A 20,974-nucleotide genomic window follows, 5' to 3' on the forward strand; every position below is an offset into this window, starting at 1 on the left:
GAGCCTTTGCTCCGCACACTCGACTCGCAATTTGGAAATAAATTGACTGATTTAGTCTGAGGCAGAGGAGAGTGAAGGAGAGAGAGATAGAGATAAGAGAAAAAGAGAGTGTGTGGTGTAAACCGGCTCGGGCTCTGCTGCATAAGGTGACATTGCACAACAAATCATTCACATGAATATAGAGAAAGCAAAACAATTGCTATTTCTGAAAGCAATTTTGCTGGGCCGAGCCGTGTTGATTGCCGTGTATGTCAATCCATCGCTCTCCGAGACACAAGAGAGGGCACGACGTTTCATACGAGTTAATGCCGTATTTTATCATCAGCATAACAATATGAGGACCGTCTGGGACTAAACACTGTTTTGAGGTAGTAACAGAAAGTGTGTGAGGGTAAAGAAAAAAAAAAAAACTTCTGCAGTGGTACATCTGTCGTGTTTTAATTGAGCCTAATGAAGAATAATTAAGTAATTAAATGTGTGATAGCACGCAGGTTCAGTAAAGAGATAAAGAGAAAGAAGGGGCAGCAGCACTGCACTATGCACATACACTACAGCATCACTGTGTCATCAAAACATCATTACATCATCACTACAGCATCAATACAGCATCACTACATCACTACATCTTACATCACTACAGCGTCAATACAGCATCACTACATCATCACTACATCTTACATCACTACAGCATCAATACAGCATCACTACATCATCACTACATCATCACTACATCTTACATCACTACAGCGTCAATACAGCATCACTACATCATCACTACATCTTACATCACTACAGCGTCAATACAGCATCACTACATCATCACTACATCTTACATCACTACAGCGTCAATACAGCATCACTACATCATCACTACATCTTACATCACTACATCTTACATCACTACAGCATCAATACAGCATCACTACATCATCACTACATCTTACATCACTACAGCATCAATACAGCATCACTACATCACTACATCTTACATCACTACAGCGTCAATACAGCATCACTACATCATCACTACATCTTACATCACTACAGCGTCAATACATCATCACTACATCATCACTACATCTTACATCACTACAGCGTCAATACAGCATCACTACATCATCACTACATCTTACATCACTACATCTTACATCACTACAGCATCAATACAGCATCACTACATCATCACTACATCTTACATCACTACAGCATCAATACAGCATCACTACATCACTACATCTTACGTCACTACAGCGTCAATACAGCATCACTACATCATCACTACATCTTACATCACTACAGCGTCAATACAGCATCACTACATCATCACTACATCTTACATCACTACAGCGTCAATACAGCATCACTACATCATCACTACATCTTACATCACTACAGCGTCAATACAGCATCACTACATCATCACTACATCTTACATCACTACAGCGTCAATACAGCATCACTACATCATCACTACATCTTACATCACTACAGCATCAATACAGCATCACTACATCATCACTACATCATCACTACATCTTACATCACTACAGCGTCAATACAGCATCACTACATCATCACTACATCTTACATCACTACATCATACATCACTACAGCGTCAATACAGCATCACTACATCATCACTACATCTTACATCACTACAGCGTCAATACAGCATCACTACATCTTACATCACTACAGCGTCAATACAGCATCATTACATCATCACTACATCTTACATCACTACAGCGTCAATACAGCATCATTACATCATTACCAAATCACTACAGCATCACTACATCATTACATCATCACTACAGCGTCAATACAGCATCACTACATCATCACTACATATCACTACATCTTACATCACTACAGTGTCAATACAGCACCACTACATCATCACTACATCTTACATCACTACAGCGTCAATACAGCATCATTACATCATTACTATATCACTACAGCATCACTACATCATTACATCATCACTACAGCGTCAATACAGCATCACTACATCATCACTACATCTTACATCACTACAGCGTCAATACAGCATCATTACATCATCACTACATCATCACTACATCTTACATCACTACAGCGTCAATACAGCATCATTACATCATTACTATATCACTACAGCATCACTACATCATTACATCATCACTACAGTGTCACAACATAGTCAATACAGTGTCACTACATCATTACTATATCATCACTACAGCATCATGGCATCATCATTACATCACTATATTATCAATACAGCATCACTTCAGTGTCAATACAACGTCACTACAGTGTCACAACATCGTCAGTAAAGGGTCACTACATCATCACTACACCATTAGTATATCATGACTACAGCGTCATGGCATCATCATTACATCATCAATACATCATTACGACATCATTACATCAACAATATATCGTCACTACAGCATCATTACACCGTTACATCATCACTACATCATCACTACATTATCACTATATCAATTCATCATTACTATATCACTATATCAATTTATCATCAATACATCACTATATCACCACTACAGCGTTATTACATCATTACTACATCACTATATCACCACTACACCACTACAGCGTTATTACATCATTACTACATCACTATATCACCACCACAGCGTCACTACATCATTACTACATCACTACATCAATTTATCGTCACTACATCATTACTACATCACTATATCACCACTACAGCGTTATTACATCATTACTACATCACTATATCACCACCACAGCGTCACTACATCATTACTACATCACTACATCAATTTATCGTCACTACATCATTACCACATCACTATATCACCACTACAGCGTTATTACATCGTTACTACATCACTACATCAATTTATCGTCACTACATCATTACCACATCACTATATCACCACTACAGCGTTATTACATCATTACTACATCACTATATCACCACTACAGCGTTATTACATCGTTACTACATCATCATTATATCGTCACTACAGCATAACTACATTATTATTACATTGTACCTACATCAATACATCTTCACTACACCATCACTATATCGTATCTACACCATCACTACATCGTTACTATAACGTTACTATTTCATAATTACATCACTGGAGTGTCATCATCACTACATCGATTTATTCTTCACGTTGACATTTTTATAACATTTAAAGAGTTTTTCCTCAGATTCTGCTCAGTAGAGAAATGCATCACTTCCTGTCAGATTTTCTTTCTCTGTGCACAAGTTGCTATTTTTTACACTTCTCCATTAGCAAGGCGTATTTCCTCAGCAAATACAACATGATATGTTTTTAAGTTTCCATGAGAACCGAGAGCTTATTTTAACAGCGCTGTAATTACTATTCCCGAATATAGAAATAGCACTTCGGCCAATTTACAGTCGAGCTGACAAGACTAATAGGAAAATTAAAACCTGAAATGATATTTTCTATCTTCAAAAAAGCAGAGAAAAAGAAACTTGAAAGTCAGAGGAACAATAAATTAAATCCTTAATATCCTTGTATTGAAAAGTTTTAAAAACCAAGTTAAAAACTTCCACTAACTAAAAATAAATATATAAATATATAACTTGTCAAAAACAAAAAAAAACCTAACTGTAGATTCAGTTGGATACGCCTGTAGGTCCGCTGAAGTCTCTGCTAAAATAATGTTGTCCTGATAATCAGGCCATAAGCCACGTCTCTGGTGATGCTGCTTTCAGAGGATTTAGAGATTATAATTGGGAAAGTGGAGAAAAAAACTGGGTTTATGCCAAAAAACATGATTTCTAACACACTGAGACCTGATGATGGTGGACCGGGGGAACTTCTGCAGAACATCTGTCTCAAAATGTAAAATATAAGCGATGTTAGCGGTCATTCTTTCCTTAAGTAGATCATTTCCCCAAAGGCAACTTCTCACATGCCGGCAAGGAGTAATCACCTGCATTACTTTTCTTTTCTTTTCCATTTACTCTAGCTTTGCATGAGTGTCATATTACAAAATATTTTACATTAAATGATCGTTTACAAATTCTTTATCCTCAAAGTATTGAACGAGATTTGATCAAGTTTCGAATGTAGAGATGTGCAGCAGGTTACATGTATTTATTTTCTAACCTCAGCAGAATCAGGAGACACGAGCTTGTTGAAGACCCCAGAGCTGCAAAAACACTGACAGCAGCGCCATCTGGTGGACACACACAGTCTCTGCAACCATTAATACACAAACAACATTTATTATTATTGTTATTATTATTATTATTATTATTATTATTATAGAATATATATATATATATATATATATATATATATATATATATATATATATATATATATATATATATGTTGTAATAATAATAATAACTTTACCTCATCACTCTTTGGCTGTAGATGATGGATTAATCCCAGAGTGGAGAGACATTATTACGTGGTGACGTCACTGTTAATCTGGATTTAATCTCAGAACCCAGTCGTTCAGCTAAAATGTTGGTTTCAGGGATTCTGAGGATCACTTTGCTCTCTTGCCTCGTCCTCTCCGTGGCTCTGTTTTTGCCCAAACTGTTTTTATCTGCAGGGAAGGAGAAGGTGGTTCTTCAGTCAGAGGGTAAGGGCACTGAAAAAAACCCAAATCCTAAATCCTAATTGCTTTCCCAGCTCCCATGTCCATGCACTTCATTCTTCCTCTTAAATTCTGCCTCACTGTGGATCAGGTGGTAGAGCGGTTTGTCCATGAATCGTAGGGTTGGCGGTTTGATTCCCGGTCCACGTGACTCCACATGCTGAAGTGTCCTTAGGCAAGACACTGAACCCCAAGTTGCTCCCGATGGCAGGCTAACGCCTTGCATGGCTTATCTGCTGCCACTGGTGTGTGTGTGTGAATGAGACAGTGTAAAGCGCTTTGTAAAACTGTTAAGGTTAAAAAGCACTATATAAATGTAGATCATTTAGAATTAAATCTGGTTTTAACTGTATTACATTAACAGAATGAATGATTTTGCTCTACAACAGCTTTAAAACGAAGAGTTATAACACTTCAGAATGTAAAACAGAGATAATACTGACAGCAGCGCCGGTCCTGGACCATTCGGTGCCCGAGGAGAGACTCATCCTCAATAGGTAATAGATGTATTCAAACACAAAAGTAAACATAACATAATATAATATAATATAATATAATATAATATAATATAATATAATATAATATATATATATATATACAGTATCTCACAAAAGTGAGTACACCCCTCACATTTTTGTAAATATTTGATGATATCTTTTCATGTGACAACACTGAAGAAATGACACTTTGCTACAATGTAAAGTAGTGAGTGTGCAGCTTGTGTAACAGTGTAAATTTGCCGTCCCCTCAAAATAACTCAACACACAGACATTAATGTCTAAACCGCTGGCAACAAAAGTGAGTACACCCCTAAGTGAAAATGTCCAAATTGGGCCCAAAGTGTCAATATTTTGTGTGGCCACCATTATTTTCCAGCGCTGCCTTAACCCTCTTGGGCATGGAGTTCACCAGAGCTTCACAGGTTCCACTGGAGTCCTCTTCCACTCCTCCATGATGACATCACGGAGCTGGTGGATGTTCGAGACCTTGTGCTCCTCCACCTTCCATTTGAGGATGCCCCAAAGATGCTCAATAGGGTCTGGAGACATTCTTGGCCAGTCCATCACCTTCACCCTCAGCTTCTTTAGCAAGACAGTGGTCATCTTGGAGGTGTGTTTGGGGTCGTTATCATGCTGGAATACTGCATACTGATCATGCTCTGCTTCAGTATGTCACAGTACATGTTGGCATTCATGGTTCCCTCAGTGAACTGTAGCTCCCCAGTGCCGGCAGCACTCATGCAGCCCCAGACCATGACACTCCCACCACCATGCTTGACTGTAGGCAAGACACACTTGTCTTTGTACTCCTCACCTGGTTGCCCCACACACGCTTGACACCATCTGAACCAAATAAGTTTATCTTGGTCTCATCAGACCGCAGGACATGGTTCCAGTAATCCATGTCCTTAGTCTGCTTGTCTTCAGCAAACTGTTTGCGGGCTTTCTTGTGCATCATCTTTAGAAGAGGCTTCCTTCTGGGACGACAGCCATGCAGACCAATTTGATGCAGTGTGCGGCGTATGGTCTGAGCACTGACAGGCTGACCCCCCACCCCTTCAACCTCTGCAGCAATGCTGGCAGCACTCATACGTCTATTTCCCAAACACAACCTCTGGATATGACGCTGAGCACGTGCACTCAACTTCTTTGGTGGACCATGGCGAGGCCTGTTCTGAGTGGAACCGGTCCTGTTAAACCGCTGTATGGTCTTGGCCACCGTGCTGCAGCTCAGTGTCAGGGTCTCGGCAATCTTCTTATAGCCTAGGCCATCTTTATGTAGAGCAACAACTCTTTTTTTCAGATCCTCAGAGAGTTCTTTGCCATGAGGTGCCATGTTGAACTTCCAGTGACCAGTATGAGGGAGTGTGAGAGCGATGACACCAAATTTAACACACCTGCTCCCCATTCATACCTGAGACCTTGTAACACTAATGTCACATGACACCGGGGAGGGAAAATGGCTAATTGGGCCCAATTTGGACATTTTCACTTAGGGGTGTACTCACTTTTGTTGCCAGCGGTTTAGACATTAATGTCTGTGTGTTGAGTTATTTTGAGGGGACAGCAAATTTACACTGTTACACAAGCTGCACACTCACTACTTTACATTGTAGCACAGTGTCATTTCTTCAGTGTTGTCACATGAAAAGATATCATCAAATATTTACACAAATGTGCAGGGTGTACTCACTTTTGTGAGATATATATATATATATATATATATATATATATGTGTGTGTGTGTGTAACATTTGCATATGTACTTTTTTTCCCAGAAACAGATTTTATTTTGATTTTTAATTTTTTTCCTCAAAAAAAAAAAAAAAAAAAAATAGTTCCTGGAGGAACTGTTTACAGATTTGTTTAAGATTTATCGTCATTTCTTGTTGCAGCTAAACTTCCGGATCAGTAACGAACACTGAAGAGGAATGAAACGGAGATGATCAGTTTTATAAGCTTTAAGTGCAAAAAGAAAACATTTCAGCCATGAACACAACTCTGTCTGTCTGTCTGTCTGTGTGTGTGTGTGTGTCTGTGTGTCTGTGTGTGTGTCTGTGTGTGTGTGTTTCAGCAGTTGGTCCAGGAAGCCTTCCTGCTTTAAGATATGGCCATGGTGCAGCTCCAGGAGATGATCAGTGGACACCTGGATCACTTTATACAAGAAGTCAGACCCCTCAGACCTTCTCCCCGACGAAGACTTCTCGGAAATCTTCACTCCTCGCTCAAATCACTCCGATTTACGGCTTCGGAATTTTCCTCTACATCGTCTACATCTTCTATAAAGTAAATAAAATCTAAATAAAACTGAAGATTTTGATAAGTGCCTGAGTGACGTGCTCATCTGCAGAACGCTGATTTAATCATTGTTACGGTCTTTGTGCGTTTTATATGTGGCCTCTTTTTAAATTTGACTTTATTTCCTAAACAGCTTACACGTGAAGACCGAGCTACAAACCAAACTTCTGGATCCTCCACCGCGGTCCCCGAACACACAGCACAGGAAACACGTAAGTTTAACCAGGCGATCAAATGTGAAATCCAGAATTTACTGCATCATCTATTCAAATCACTTGAGAAACTGCTTACCGTCAATCTCACACAATATCAATTCCACAAAGTCGCGGAGACTACCACAAAGGACAAACTGAACAACGTTCTAGACAGCACACTGCACGAAACACACAACAGAGAGCTTAAATAGGAACGCTAATCAAGCAGAAACACAGAACAGGTGAGTGTGAGTAAGGGTCATGTGACTCAACCTGGTCATGTGACTAGTCCAGGGCGGCCATGTGGCCAAAACCAGCACTAGCATGATACACACCTTTTAAAATAAGAGTATTTTCTACAAGAAATTATAATAATAATAAATAAAGTAAACTATTAGGAGCATTTAACTGTGTACAGTTTGATAAAACACGTCACTGTAATTAGAAAGTTTGGATAAATTTTTTTTAACATTTCAAAATATAAAACTTCATCATCTTATATTCAGGTCATATGAAAATGTTGTGGAAAATCAGACTTTTTACAACCATAAATAATATTTAAACTAACCACAGACGTTATTTTAATCCTTAAAAATTATTTTAGTTTCTAGAAACAGTGTTTTTGACCAAATACTGAGCTGTAAAACTCCTCATCATAAAACAGCTGCTCGGTGCACCGCAGTGCTGTTTTCATTCTTACTTCTTCATTAACCTCCTGATGCTGTTGCTTTCGCATATGATGAGCTTGATTCAAATCTTCTTGCAGCCTCGAGGGACTTTTATTCTGTTCTTAAACCAGGATTATAAAAGCACGAGCAGCTCAGCAGCCTCTGATACCAATTATCTGCAGGTCTTTAGGATAAGAACGGAGCTCTGTTCAACAGATGCATGAGCTGGAGAAGACGTGTTATTTTACATCACAGTGGTCTGTAGAACCGGAGTCTGGAGCCCAGAGTCACTGAGTTTCAGACGCTGGAGTCAGTTAAGACTCAGAGTCAGTACATTATTCCTGTAGGACCTCAGTACATCTGTACACACTTGTGTAACTGTTGATTCCAGCTGAAGACGAGATGGTTCATCTACAGACCAGATTACAACAGATGGAAGGACAGCGAGAGAGGAGAACATCAAAATCTGTCCAAAGTCTTACAAGGTAAAGAAACATTTCTCTGAAAACGAAAGGTTCATCTAAATTTCTCACCTGAGCGATCTCAGAGCTCACAGAGGACCAGGACGAGGGAAGAGGGACGATGTGTGTATACTGTATATCTCAGGAGGTTGCTCTGATCTTCATGTATTTTCCTGGTCACAGGTTTCGTAACTACAGAAGTGGACGAGAGACGAGAAAACTCCAGCGTCTGAGGAAGATCACACACATGTTGGTGGAGGGACGGCCGCTGGAAGACGTCACTCCTGAGGTGGAAGCTGAGGAAACCCCGTATTCTGCAGACTGGGAGGGTAAAACATCACACACTGACCTGATCAAGCTCCTAATGCCATTCTGTCTCTGAAGGTATTCTGAATCCAGGATCACTGAATAACGTCTTCACAGCTCAACATGACTGAACTAGTATGAGCTTATAGACACATTGCCATTCATCTGAAGAGCTTCCTTTACTCATGAACGTCTCAAATGATTTGAAAGACATCTTCATGAGCGTGTGATTTTGTCCTTTGCCTCCTCAGGATATCCAGAAGAGACTTTTCCTCGGTATGAGGTGCCACTTTGCAGACGTCGATACCCAAGTGTCATCTTGGAGGAGCCATACGGAGATGTTCCTTCACCTGAGGAACTGGCTGAAAGAATAGAGAGAGAGGATGAGGAGGATGAAAAGAATGAAGAAGAGACAGAAGAAGTGAAGGACGAGTCCAGTGAAGATGAAGATGGTCCTAAAGGGATGAAGGGTGATGGTGAACTCAAACAGACACACATCAGAAAAGGAGAAGAAACAGATGATAATGAAGATGATGCTGATGAAGAAGATTATAAACAGGATGAAGAGGAAGAGGAGGAAGTTGGTGAAGACCAACCATGTCTGGCTGATAATTCTACTGATGAAGAGGAGACACCAAATTCGGCAGGAAATCAGAACGAAGGAGAAACATCCAGCAGGAGAAGACAGATAACGTTCAGTAATCACAGGCACATCTTCCACTACCCAAAAGGAGGCGCTGTTGGCTGCAGTTATGAAGATGAGGAGGTGGAGGAAGACGCTCCTGAAGATGATAGTGATGGTGGTGATGATGATGTGGAGGAAGATAAGTGGGATGAAGGTGATGATCTAAATAAGGTGGAGATGGAGGAGGACAACCCACTGATGGAGGCCGAGCGTCTGGACTTCAGTACTCAGTTCACACGTGATCCTGAAGACCAGGAAGTCGATCTGATCGACTTCCTTCTCACATATAAACCTGAAGCTGTGATGAACTCTGAACAATCAGGAGAAGCTCCAGGGCTCAGGATGCGCTGCAAGAACATGAACAAAGGAGAACCAACCTGATCTTCCAACAGTGTCCAGAAATAACTCATCATTATTTATTTCATCCAGACTCTGATAATCATTTACTTTCACTGTAGCGTCAGAGAGTGTTTGTTTGTTTGTTTGTTTGTTTGTTTGTTTGTTTGTTTGTCCAGGAGTTTTTCACTATGATTATGTTGGAAGGTGTGAGGTGTCAGAGACAGATGCAAGTGCAGGTGAACTTTATATAAAACAGGAAGACAATCTAAATCACAAAACTAAGGCGTGGTCATAAACAGGTGTGGGTTAGGCGTGGTTCGGGCGTGTCTCGGGTAATCTACAAACAAACTCTAAACCAGAGTCGTAGAATCCGTAAAGTCAGCTGTATACGTGAGGTGAACGTAAGTCACAGTGGGTAAGGACGTCTGCTGAATGAAATAAACTCTGTGTGACATGTTGAAGGAATAATGACATAAATGATGTCGTGTACAAAGTTATTTCTACATACTGTATCTCTCATCATTAACAGCAGAAACAATCTGTGCACATTTAATACCTGCCCTTCAGTCGTGTTCATCTTAAATTAATAATTATTCATAAAAGAATGTGTTTGCATTGACTCCGCCTACTATTTGGGTAAAAACATTCCAAATGACATATTTATTAAAGCAAACTTGCTGGTGTGAGAAACACAATCCTTCGTGTGTTCCATTAAATACACTTTTAATTTGTGTAACTGCTTTTACACTTAAATCTTTCGAACCTTTTAGTGAATCGTGGCTTTTGTGTTTTACAGTGAAATTCTGGATTGTCGCTGAATATTAATGAGGAGCAGCTCAAATAAACCTGTTGCGAAGGCATGCGGTGTGCCACGCCCGAACTCACGGCATGGTGTGTGTTATATTCTTTAGCATGCTACGACATGTTTCTTCTCTGTAGCACATCTTTTAAACCCGTTTCTTATTAAACATCTGCAGACATCTGAGAATCATTTCTCTGAAGTGTCCTAACTGCTGATTTTCTCTTTCTCTTCCCGCATAATACTATTACAGAGAATACAAACATGTTTAATATATATATAAATATATAAATAATATTTGAGTTTAATATTAGACAGCAGTAGCACTGTTTTTTCTTCCTCGGTGTATACAGTGTGTTGGTTCATGTAGTTTGAGTCTCGGCCTCGGCGTACAGCGGACCGAGGGTCCGATATCTTCTGTACACATTTCTGTGTAAAAACACGTTTGTGAACGCTCCGACTTCATGACGTTTTCAGGTGGAGGTATAGTCACGTGGTTGGCTGTTTGAAATGTCTTTACTGTGACAGGAAGTGATTTTTGGTTAAGAAACACTCAATCAAAGTGACACCAGTATAGTTTATTCTTTATGCTATATTGTGACATTAGCTATGTTTGCGGCTTAAAAAGAGCAGTTTAAAAATGCGTATCATTGAGACACATATAAGGTGTGTATATACGGTATATATTTAAATGTTCTTTATGCTATAAAACAAATGTGATTCTGTTTCCAATATGCTCCACAATATTTAAAAAAATCTCATTCATGAAAATAAAAATGTATAAATTGATTAATTAACTGATTGATTCATTAATTAAGTACTTAATTGACTTGTTTATTGATTAATTAGGCTGTTATTTGTTAGAAATAAATAAATAGATATACACAAAATATGTTTGTTTGCGTGTTCACCAAAGTGCCCGTGTCCCAGTGACCCAGTGTCCCAGTGACCCAGTGTCCCAGTGTGTTCAGATTTAAACCGGTTCTGATTTGTGTTCCAGCTGCTATTTACACCTCAATTATGGGCAAGTTTCAGGATTTATTCAGTAAATTTATTTTCTGTTGGTTGTAATTTATTCTTTCACTGAGATACACACTGACAAGGACTGAGAACACACACACACGCACGCACACACACACACACACACACACACACACACACAACAGCAACACTCAGGATAAAGTGCACTGTTCAGACCGAGTCGTGCATCTGTGTGTTTACTGTTTACACAGCTCTCAGTTTAAATGCCATTAAACACTGCTTCTGTCTTCATGTATTTTTCAGTGTTGAGTGTTGAGTTCATGTGGTGTTGAATAAAACCACAGCAGCGAGATGAATGATCTATAAATACATAAATAAAATAGAAATACAAAACACGTCACACAGACGGCATGAGGCTGTTATAAAGCATTGCGATGACATGTTACATGGCTGAAGTTAGTCATAAACACACACACACACACACACACACACACACACGTTCAATATTACTTTACAAAATTAGAATAAGTCCAACATTAAGATGTTAGAATGACGGAGTATATAAAGTGATATTAGGCCTCGTTAGGAAGTGCTCAGTGGTGACGTTAGCGTGTTCAGCGTTAGCGTTACTCAGAAAACTGCAGTTAATCCAGCGATGAGACTGACGATGAGATTTCACCGCTAATACAAACGCATGTGCTGTAGCATTGAAGTTACACAATATTTCATTTTAACATGAAAATTTAACATGAAAAAGAATCGGTGGGTCGGTCTTTGTGCTTTTTCCCTCAGCGCCGCCCCGAAAAGCAGAAAGAAGCTCTCCCAGGTCCGGAGTGCGGTCAGTCTGAGCTCCTGTGTGCTCTCGCAGGGGTTTGAGTTAAATCAGGACTCCTACAGGTCACTGAAGTCCTTCTGAGGGAATCAGGACGTCCTCTCACACGTCCACTCGTCTTCAGAGTTACTGAGTTACTCACAGGCCAGTTTACTGTCGAAGCTGGACAGAGCGATGGCGAAGGCCTGCAGCGCACACATGGGGTAGTTGTAGTCCATAGTGAAGACGTCCTCGGCCACTCGGCCAAACTGCATCACGATATAATCCGCTAAACACACAAAGTAGAAACCATTTATTGATGTGGATATATTACAAATACAATGTTTAAAACATTTCAACTGTAAAAACCAGTTCATAATTTTACGCCTACATTTTACAGTGAATGACAGGAACATTCTTCATACTGGGATGTTTTAGTCATTTACTTGAAATCAGCTTTTAATAAAGAATTGGGGAACTGATTTTTAAACAGTTTTCCACTGACACAGTTCTATAAGTGATGGTATGAGTTACAGTGAAATATAACTCACAGCAGCTCAGATCTCAGACCATCATCTCATCTCCTTTAAATACGTATCGATCATAATATGTCCACCTCGCCTCACTAACGTACATTCAAGTAAAACGTACGTTCACGTCAGATCCTGCACCGAACTTCATCAATAACCTCCCAGAGACATCAATTAGATCTGGATCCCCGTCTGATCCGATAGAACTCGATCAGGAGACTGAATGCTTAGAGTCAACGCTCCGCTACACGCTAGATAGAGCGGCTCCACTCAAAAGAAAATTAATTAGAGAGAAAAAGCTAGCACCCTGGTATAACAATCAAACACGTACCTTAAAATAGACCACTCGACAATTAGAACGTAAATGGCGTCAAACCAAACTGGTAGCATTTCAAACAGCATGGAAGGAGAGTCTACTGAACTATAGAAAATCTCTTAGTGATGATGTAAGAGTCTCTCGCTCCACCTTAATAGGAGAAAACAAAACAATTCGAGATTTCTATTCAACACAGTAGAAAATTAACTAGGAATAAAACCCCTACAGAAAGAAGCACACAATCACAATCATTACATAGCAGCAATGTGGGAACGTGTGAGGAACGTGTGAGGGAACATAAACCTCAAGGAGAGTGTTGAGGTAGGGGGTGCTGCAAGGTCTTGTATGCGAGCACATTGAGTTACAGGAAGCCAGTGGAGGAGATGAAGAGGGGTGTGACATGGGTTCTCATGGGCTGGTTGAAGACGAGGTGTGCTGCTGCATTCTGAATCATCTGAAGGGGTTTGATGGAGCTGCTGGAAGACGCGAGAGTAGTGCGTTGCTGTAGTCCAGTTTTGATATGACAAGAGCCTGGACCAGACATTAGACGTTGGATGCTTATCAACTTCATCTTACTTAATTCTGATAAGACAGAAGAACTTGTACTAGGACCACGTGTAGCTAGAAGTAATCTTTCTGATCACATGGTTACTCTGGATGGTCTTTCTGTTTCATCATGTGCAGCAGTAAAAGACCTTGGAGTGATGATTGACTCCAGTCTATCATCTGAAGCTCATGTAGATAATATTACTAGGATAGTCTTCTTTCATCTCAGAAATATTTCTAAGATAAGAAATATATTGTCACTACATCATGCAGAAATATTAGTTCATGCTTTCGTCACCTCTAGACTAGATTACTGTAATGCCTTACTGTCTGGATGTTCCAGTAGGACCATAAACAAACTCCAGTTAGTCCAGAATGCAGCTGCTAGAGTCCTAACTAGAACCAGAAGATACAACCACATCACCCCGATCTTATCCACACTGCATTGGCTCCCAGTGAAATCTCACATTGATTATAAAATACTATTATTGACTGATAAAGCACTGAATGGTCTCACACCACAGTACCTGAGCGACCTTTTGGTCTTTTGTGATCCGCCACGCCTACTTCCATCAAAAGGTGCAGGATATTTGTTGGTACCTGGAATAGTGAAGGCTACAGCAGGGGGAAGAGCTTTCTCTTATAGAGCCCCACAGTTATGGAACAGTCTTCCAGTTAGTGTTCGGCACTCAGACAAAGTCTCAGTGTTTAAGTCCAGGCTGAAAACATATCTGTTTACTCAAGCTTTTTGGGAATAATTTTTTTCTTAGGTAAAGGAGCAGATCTAGAGGCTCACAGGTACAGAGTGTTGTGGTGAACTGGGATAATTTACTACTCATTTTAATTAATTGAGGGAACATCCAGTTACATTTCATCTGTGAACTGAAACTATCACACCTATCCTGATCTGATGCACAGTCATACTATTAATCCCAGTTTCTCCACAGAGTCTTTAAGGTTATATTATTATTACAGTTGGGGTTTTTTAAAGTTACAAACAGCAGCTCTAAGTTGAACAGACTTGTGTTATAAATTGAAGACACTTTAAAAGCTTTATAAGTTCTTCTGGAAGGTGAGACTCTTCTCAGTATTTATGTGTGAGAGCGTGATTCCTACCTGTGACATCAAAAAAGCTGATGAGGTGAAGTGAGAGACGCTGAAGTGTAAATGAATGTTAATGTTAATCTTTGTCTCAGTGTTAACGGTTAAAGACCTGCTGGTGTCTCCGAAACCAAAACCTCCCGAATGTAATTGTTAGTTGAAAGACTTTTCTGAACTCACGGTCATTGTCATGAATGATCTGGAAATTCTTCACCGAGGCTTGAGTGACCCTGCCATGGAAGTTCAGCACATACGACTGAGTGTCATCGTTCCACACCGGAGTCTTGTTGTGGAGCTCGATCACGCTCTCCGTGCTCTTGTTCTGCCAGCGAGCCAACAGAGTTTCATGCTCCTGCAGTAAACAGGACAAATGTGAGACAGATGTGAGACAGATTTGAAACAGATGTGAGACAGATGTGACAGATTTGAGACAGATGTGAAATTGATGTGTGACAGACATAGGGCAGATGTGAGACAGATGTGAGACAGACGTGAGACGGATTTGAGACAGACACAAGCCAGATGTGAGACAGACGTGAGGCAGCTGTGAGACAGAAGTGAGACAAATGGGAGACAGATGTGGAGGGATTTGGATTTTTTTGGTCAGGTACTAACACTAATAATTCCCTGTAAATCTGTACATTTTATTAAAAATAAGGCAAGGCTCACATTTCGAGGTCTAATGCAGACTCTTTCATGATCCATGTTCATTCCCGGAATAATGACGCTCATCTTCCGAGGACCTTTAAACCCCAACACGTTGGTCTCCTGAAGAAAGTGTAAAAAAAAAAATTAAAAAAAAGTTTACAAGATTGTCATATCAGGAGTCGCCTCCAGGGGTCTCACTGCTTCAGCACACTGCCTTCACTCTGTGTACGTGTGCTATTCACTACAGGACAAAATTATTGGCACCCATCAGGAAATTAAGCAAAAATGATACCTGAATATTAATAAAATAAAATGCAATGAGTGATATTTGCAGTTTAAATATGACACATAGGGATACTGTAGTTTTATTTTACCACAATATCGAAATAATTCCAACACAGAGTCTCTTCCTGTAACGGGGTTGGAGACACCTGTATGTGTTATAGCCATTACCTGACTCGCACAAGTCAACAATCATCTGTATATTTTGTATAAAAGTGCCTTTATTTTCCACACAGTGATGGAGAAGGGATTTTACATGTGTGCAGCCTCGTATTTAGCTCGGGGAAACAGGAAATGGTCAAACACAATGATACCAGAGTTCTCTCAGACTATAGAGAACAATAAAAATAGAGATTTATTTTCCCAAGAAGAAGAATTTGTTTGCTTTTATTTGAGATTTTTGATAAAAATGACTAAACAAAAAAGTCCTATGGGACTGACTTTATTTAGAGTAAAGGCAGAGTAAAGGAAAAAAAACAGTTTGGTCTGTTTCTTTGAAGCGTGCTAAGAAATATCAAGTGAAATTCACTCACGTAGCAGATAGCTGCTAACTCCTGACGCAGGTTGCTGGCCTCTAAGCTGGATGTGGTCTTCACCGGGTTCGTCCCGCTGTCGTAAACTGTAAACTTGGTGCCCATGAGGTTCGACCTGAGGATCAGATGAGGATCAGATGGAGGATCAGATGGAGCAGAACATCGACTCTTCAGTTCTCTGTGATTTTAACCTCATTTCTCCTTCAGAAATAAACCCTAACGGAGCAGAAAATGAATGTTCTAATTAGGCTACTCTTAAAAATAACGCACTTTCCTTAGAGTTGTGAATAATGAATAAGATGATGAATGCCTCATTCCCGTATAAAAAGCTGTGGCTGTAAGTGAACCATGTCTCCTCCAAACCACATCCCAGGAATAATAAGTGCTCTGTAATAAAGATCCGTGTGTGTGCAAGAGAAAACACCTAAACACCACGTTAAATCCATCCCATAATAACCCTGAAGCCTGAAGGTCTGACTTTTAAAGCAGCTGCTTAACTTTAAGAAGATTTCCACTGTTCACACTTTCAAGTCCTGTTAAACTTCTCATTCTGAACTAATCAAGTCATTTGTGTAAAGTAATGAAAATGTTTCACGTTTTAAACGCTCAAGAGACGACTTAAACAACGCCGAGGTCATCTCTACACCTTCATTAAAACACCAGCAATCATGAATATGCATGAAATATGCAAATACACAGGTATGTATGTCATTGGTGCTATTTCTATCTATCTATCTATCATTTTAAACCATTAACAATAAAATAAACAGGAATATGCATGAAATATGTGTCATTGGTGCTATTTCTATCCTGTCTGTCTGTCTGCCTGTCTGTCTGTCTGTCTGATTGTCTGTCTGATTGTCTGTCTATTTACACAGATTCCAACTGTATGAAATCTGACTCTTATTATTCGAGAGCATTTCAGTTCTCCTGGATATTTCATTTTAAATCATTACAAATCTTCTGTGTAGAAAAATTAATTATGTAATATTTTTCTTTAATGCCCAAGAACGACTAAAAAGTCTGAGAAACATCTCTACTCCTTTACCCTCATTAAAACGCACAGGACATGAATATACATGAATTATGCAAATTTGAAAAACCCCTAATATTGCTAGCAATGTTTTTTTTGTTTTGTTTTGTTTTTTTACATCAAATTTAAATTAGCTAGCTTAGCATGAAGCTTCTGCGACAACTATTTTCAGTTTTATCATTTTCTATGTGACTTTAACTTTGACCCAAACACTGAGTTTTAAAGAATCAGATTCAGCATCCAGGAGAAGTTTTATTTCACCGATTTATTTATTTACTTATTGATTGATTGATTGATTGATTGATTGATTGATTGATTGTTTGATTGATTGATTTAACATGATAGAGGCTGAATGTGATTCAATGAGTCTCTCGAAGTCCTTTAAGGAAGTGAGATTAAAAAGGACACAGTAAAGGTCATCAGGCCGTAACAGAGGTGTGTGTGGATGAGGAGCGACAGGATGAAGGTCGACTGTCCATCTTAATCCTCGATCACTGAGATCAGTCCAAGAGGGAAGTGGAGTGGCGAGAGAAGAGAGAACGGTTTAAACAGTTTAATAGTTTAGGACCAGCGGAAGGTAGAGACGGTTGTGTGTGTGTGTGTGTGTGTGTGTGTGTGTGTGTGTGGTTGTCTGTGCGTACATGCGTGTGTGTGTGCGTGCGTGTGTGTGTGTGTGTGTGTTTGACTGAGTCCAGGTTTGTGTAATCAGTAATTGGGTGATCTTGAACATGAGTGTGATTGTGTGTGATGGGAAATGGACTCCGTGTCAGCCATGTTGTGATGCTGTGGTGGATTCTGGGAAACGAGGTCCATGGTCCAGGTCCTACAGCATGAAGGATGAAGCTGAAGTACTGGGGTCCAGGTTTGTTTTGTAGTTTCCTAACAGCAGTGTTCTTTTAATTCATTTACTGCTGGATTATATTGGTGCTATGAATCTCCCGGGAAAAGATCATCTGCGAATACCTTCACACGAAAAGGAGGATAACTCTTAAGTCTTTAGCAATGTTTATAAAATGTATACACAGGTATTTATAAGACATTAATGATCGTAAGCATTGCCTACAGGTTAGATTTATCCTTAGACACAGTTATATACTACAAACATTCACATTTACAGCTGATAGGTATTGCATGGCCGGGTCACATGATTGACAGCAGCGTCTCCGTGGTAACGTGGACAGCACTAGTGCTGAAAGAAGTTAAGAATGAGAGCCTCTACAGGACAAGTGGTGAGTCAGCAGCATCGCAGGCTGTGTTGGTGGCTTTGTGTGTATTTCTAGAGGCGGTGATTCAAAAAACAGACGGAAAATAAAGTCTGACAGCTGCGACGCCTCGTCATGCTGGTTTAACGAGCTACGCTGATTAGCATGATATCACACTGCAGACGGGAATAACTGACGAGTTTATCCTGTCTCATATTCACTGCATTCTGTTATGATGATCCAGACTTAGACACGCCCACATTTCCATATATGGTCCTAGTAGTACACCCACTCAGAGCTGTCCCTTTATCGTTTTTCTGCTCCGAACGTTATTTAGGTTCTATCAGCAGTTCTAATCGTTCATGCTGGTTCTAGTTTCTATCAGTTAGAGTGTTTGTGGTTTGCTTTGTGTTGATCTGCTTGTGTTTTAACTCCTGATCTGTCTCAGAAACCTTCACAAGACAAGTCTGGTCCATCATCCCGAGGTTCTCTCTCAGCAGAGGAACGTGTTCTTTCAACCTGCCTGAGTTTCCCGATGAAGCTCTCGCCGCCTCTCGACAGGTCAGTGGGGTCGATGGAGATCAGGTAGTTGGATGTTTTGCTCTTCTTTCTTTTTCTCCCTGCTAAAAGGAACATCTACAACGAGGGATGATTTAATGAACCACTGAACAACAGCTCGTTTATATTAAAAATACGAAAATATCAAGCAGCTCTGGAGATAAGTGGCATGAGCGATGGTGTAAAACGTGGTACAGACGTTTCGTCTTCATCACACCTAAACATGGGAGAGATTTTACTATCTATCCGAGGCACTGTTCTATCCTAAACTAAATCCTATCATTGGAAGTAGAGATGTTAGCGCACTATTTTCACACACTACTGTACAGTATATAACACCACATCCTGTCTGCAAAGAGGTAAATAAACCCTTCATTTATTCTGCAAGCACTAAGCGCTCCATAACATCTAAGTCAAGTTTTTAGTCAGCTAATGAATATTCATGAACATTAGGAAGCTGCTTTATGAATATTAATGACATTGGAGCATCTCAGTGAAAATGAGTGAGTTGGAGACACAAAAATGCACTTGAGATGTGTTTCATACAAATTATTTGTAAAAATAAATAAATAAATAAATAAATAAATAAATAATAATAATAATAATAATAATTTAAAGCGATAAATAGTTAAATATTGCATGTTTAAAAGTATTGGCACATGAATATTTTCCTGTTTAAACATAAACAGGAGTAATCACTTTCTGGTGAATGAAAATGGCTCGTTCTTCATTTTAAAGCCAAATCATTTATCAGGTCAAATTTGATCTCGTGGCTGGTGATCACTGTCTCTGACTCTTGATCTAAAATGAGAAATGAAGTGTTTCTATTTCTGTCCAGTCGTGTAATTACGGGAACACAACATGGCTGTAGGCCTTCAAACCAAATGAATCCAAAGCTCTTTGATCAAACGCAGTATAAAGAGAAATGGACGACTTTACTGACCTTCTTGCCGTCTTCTCTTTCAAGATGGAGGTAGTAGGTGGGGTACATGCCCCGGTCCATTCCTTTTTTATCCCGTGTGATTCTGCATTTGATGGTCACGCCCTGCGGTGCTGGCCTCAAGGTGAACTCCTCCAGATCGCCCACATCGATGGATGGCTCGTTGGTCACCGGTGTCGAAGCTGAAGCTGCTTCCTGACAGATTGGAATACAGACAGTTTATATATATATATATTTATATTTACATAAACAGCTTGATTCAGTCCAAAGCCAGTGCACGAGGCAGAGGAGAACATACAGCTGTGTTCAGTGTGACATTTTTAGCCACATAGCTGAATCCAGGGCAGAGGAAGTGCTGCTGCGTCCCTAAAGACAGAAATGTGAAGACTCGTGACTAAAAGAAGGAGCAGTGACGTCTGCAGTGGACTGGAGAGGATCTGTGTGTCATCTAATACACTAACACACACACGCACACACACACACACACACACACACACACACACACACACAGTGGTCCTTAATCCTTTAAAATGTAACTTCTTACGTCTCTAAACACACTTCCATCTGTGACCCGAGCAGAGTTCACCCGGGAACACGACGACT

The 20,974-nt window shown here is 39.9% G+C and overlaps 2 protein-coding genes across 2 annotated transcripts in view; one reads left to right on the plus strand and one right to left on the minus strand.

The window, feature by feature from the left end:
• Positions 1 to 4,505: 4,505 nt before the first annotated feature.
• Positions 4,506 to 10,747, plus strand: ric3a (RIC3 acetylcholine receptor chaperone a). Its single transcript, XM_053633996.1, has 6 exons — positions 4,506 to 4,626; positions 4,733 to 4,743; positions 7,175 to 7,426; positions 7,572 to 7,650; positions 8,848 to 9,090; positions 9,319 to 10,747. Exons 1-6 carry the CDS (start codon positions 4,506 to 4,508, stop codon positions 10,131 to 10,133), a joined length of 1,521 nt encoding a protein of 506 aa, XP_053489971.1. The 3' UTR covers positions 10,134 to 10,747.
• A 1,801-nt stretch (positions 10,748 to 12,548) lies between these two features.
• tub (TUB bipartite transcription factor) overlaps positions 12,549 to 20,974 on the minus strand; it is a 65,245-nt gene continuing 56,819 nt past the window's right edge. The window contains exons 7-12 of the mRNA XM_053634901.1: positions 20,375 to 20,566; positions 19,397 to 19,509; positions 16,639 to 16,753; positions 15,845 to 15,943; positions 15,356 to 15,527; positions 12,549 to 12,971 (exon numbers count right to left, since the gene is read on the minus strand). Of these exons, the coding sequence (XP_053490876.1) occupies positions 12,838 to 12,971; positions 15,356 to 15,527; positions 15,845 to 15,943; positions 16,639 to 16,753; positions 19,397 to 19,509; positions 20,375 to 20,566 (825 nt within the window). The 3' untranslated portion in view covers positions 12,549 to 12,837. The remainder of the gene's footprint in view (positions 12,972 to 15,355; positions 15,528 to 15,844; positions 15,944 to 16,638; positions 16,754 to 19,396; positions 19,510 to 20,374; positions 20,567 to 20,974) is intronic.

This window comes from Ictalurus furcatus, chromosome 10 (genome assembly GCF_023375685.1).
Source record: "Ictalurus furcatus strain D&B chromosome 10, Billie_1.0, whole genome shotgun sequence".
In the NCBI taxonomy this organism is placed as follows: Eukaryota; Metazoa; Chordata; class Actinopteri; order Siluriformes; family Ictaluridae; genus Ictalurus; species Ictalurus furcatus.

Coding starts and splice junctions, on each gene's coding strand:
- ric3a (XM_053633996.1), top strand. CDS start 4,506: ATGTTGGTTTCAGGGATTCTGAGGATCACTTTGCTCTCTTGCCTCGTC. Junction 7,427..7,571: donor TCGTCTACATCTTCTATAAA/GTAAATAAAATC, acceptor TTTCCTAAACAG/CTTACACGTGAAGACCGAGC. Junction 9,091..9,318: donor GTATTCTGCAGACTGGGAGG/GTAAAACATCAC, acceptor TTGCCTCCTCAG/GATATCCAGAAGAGACTTTT.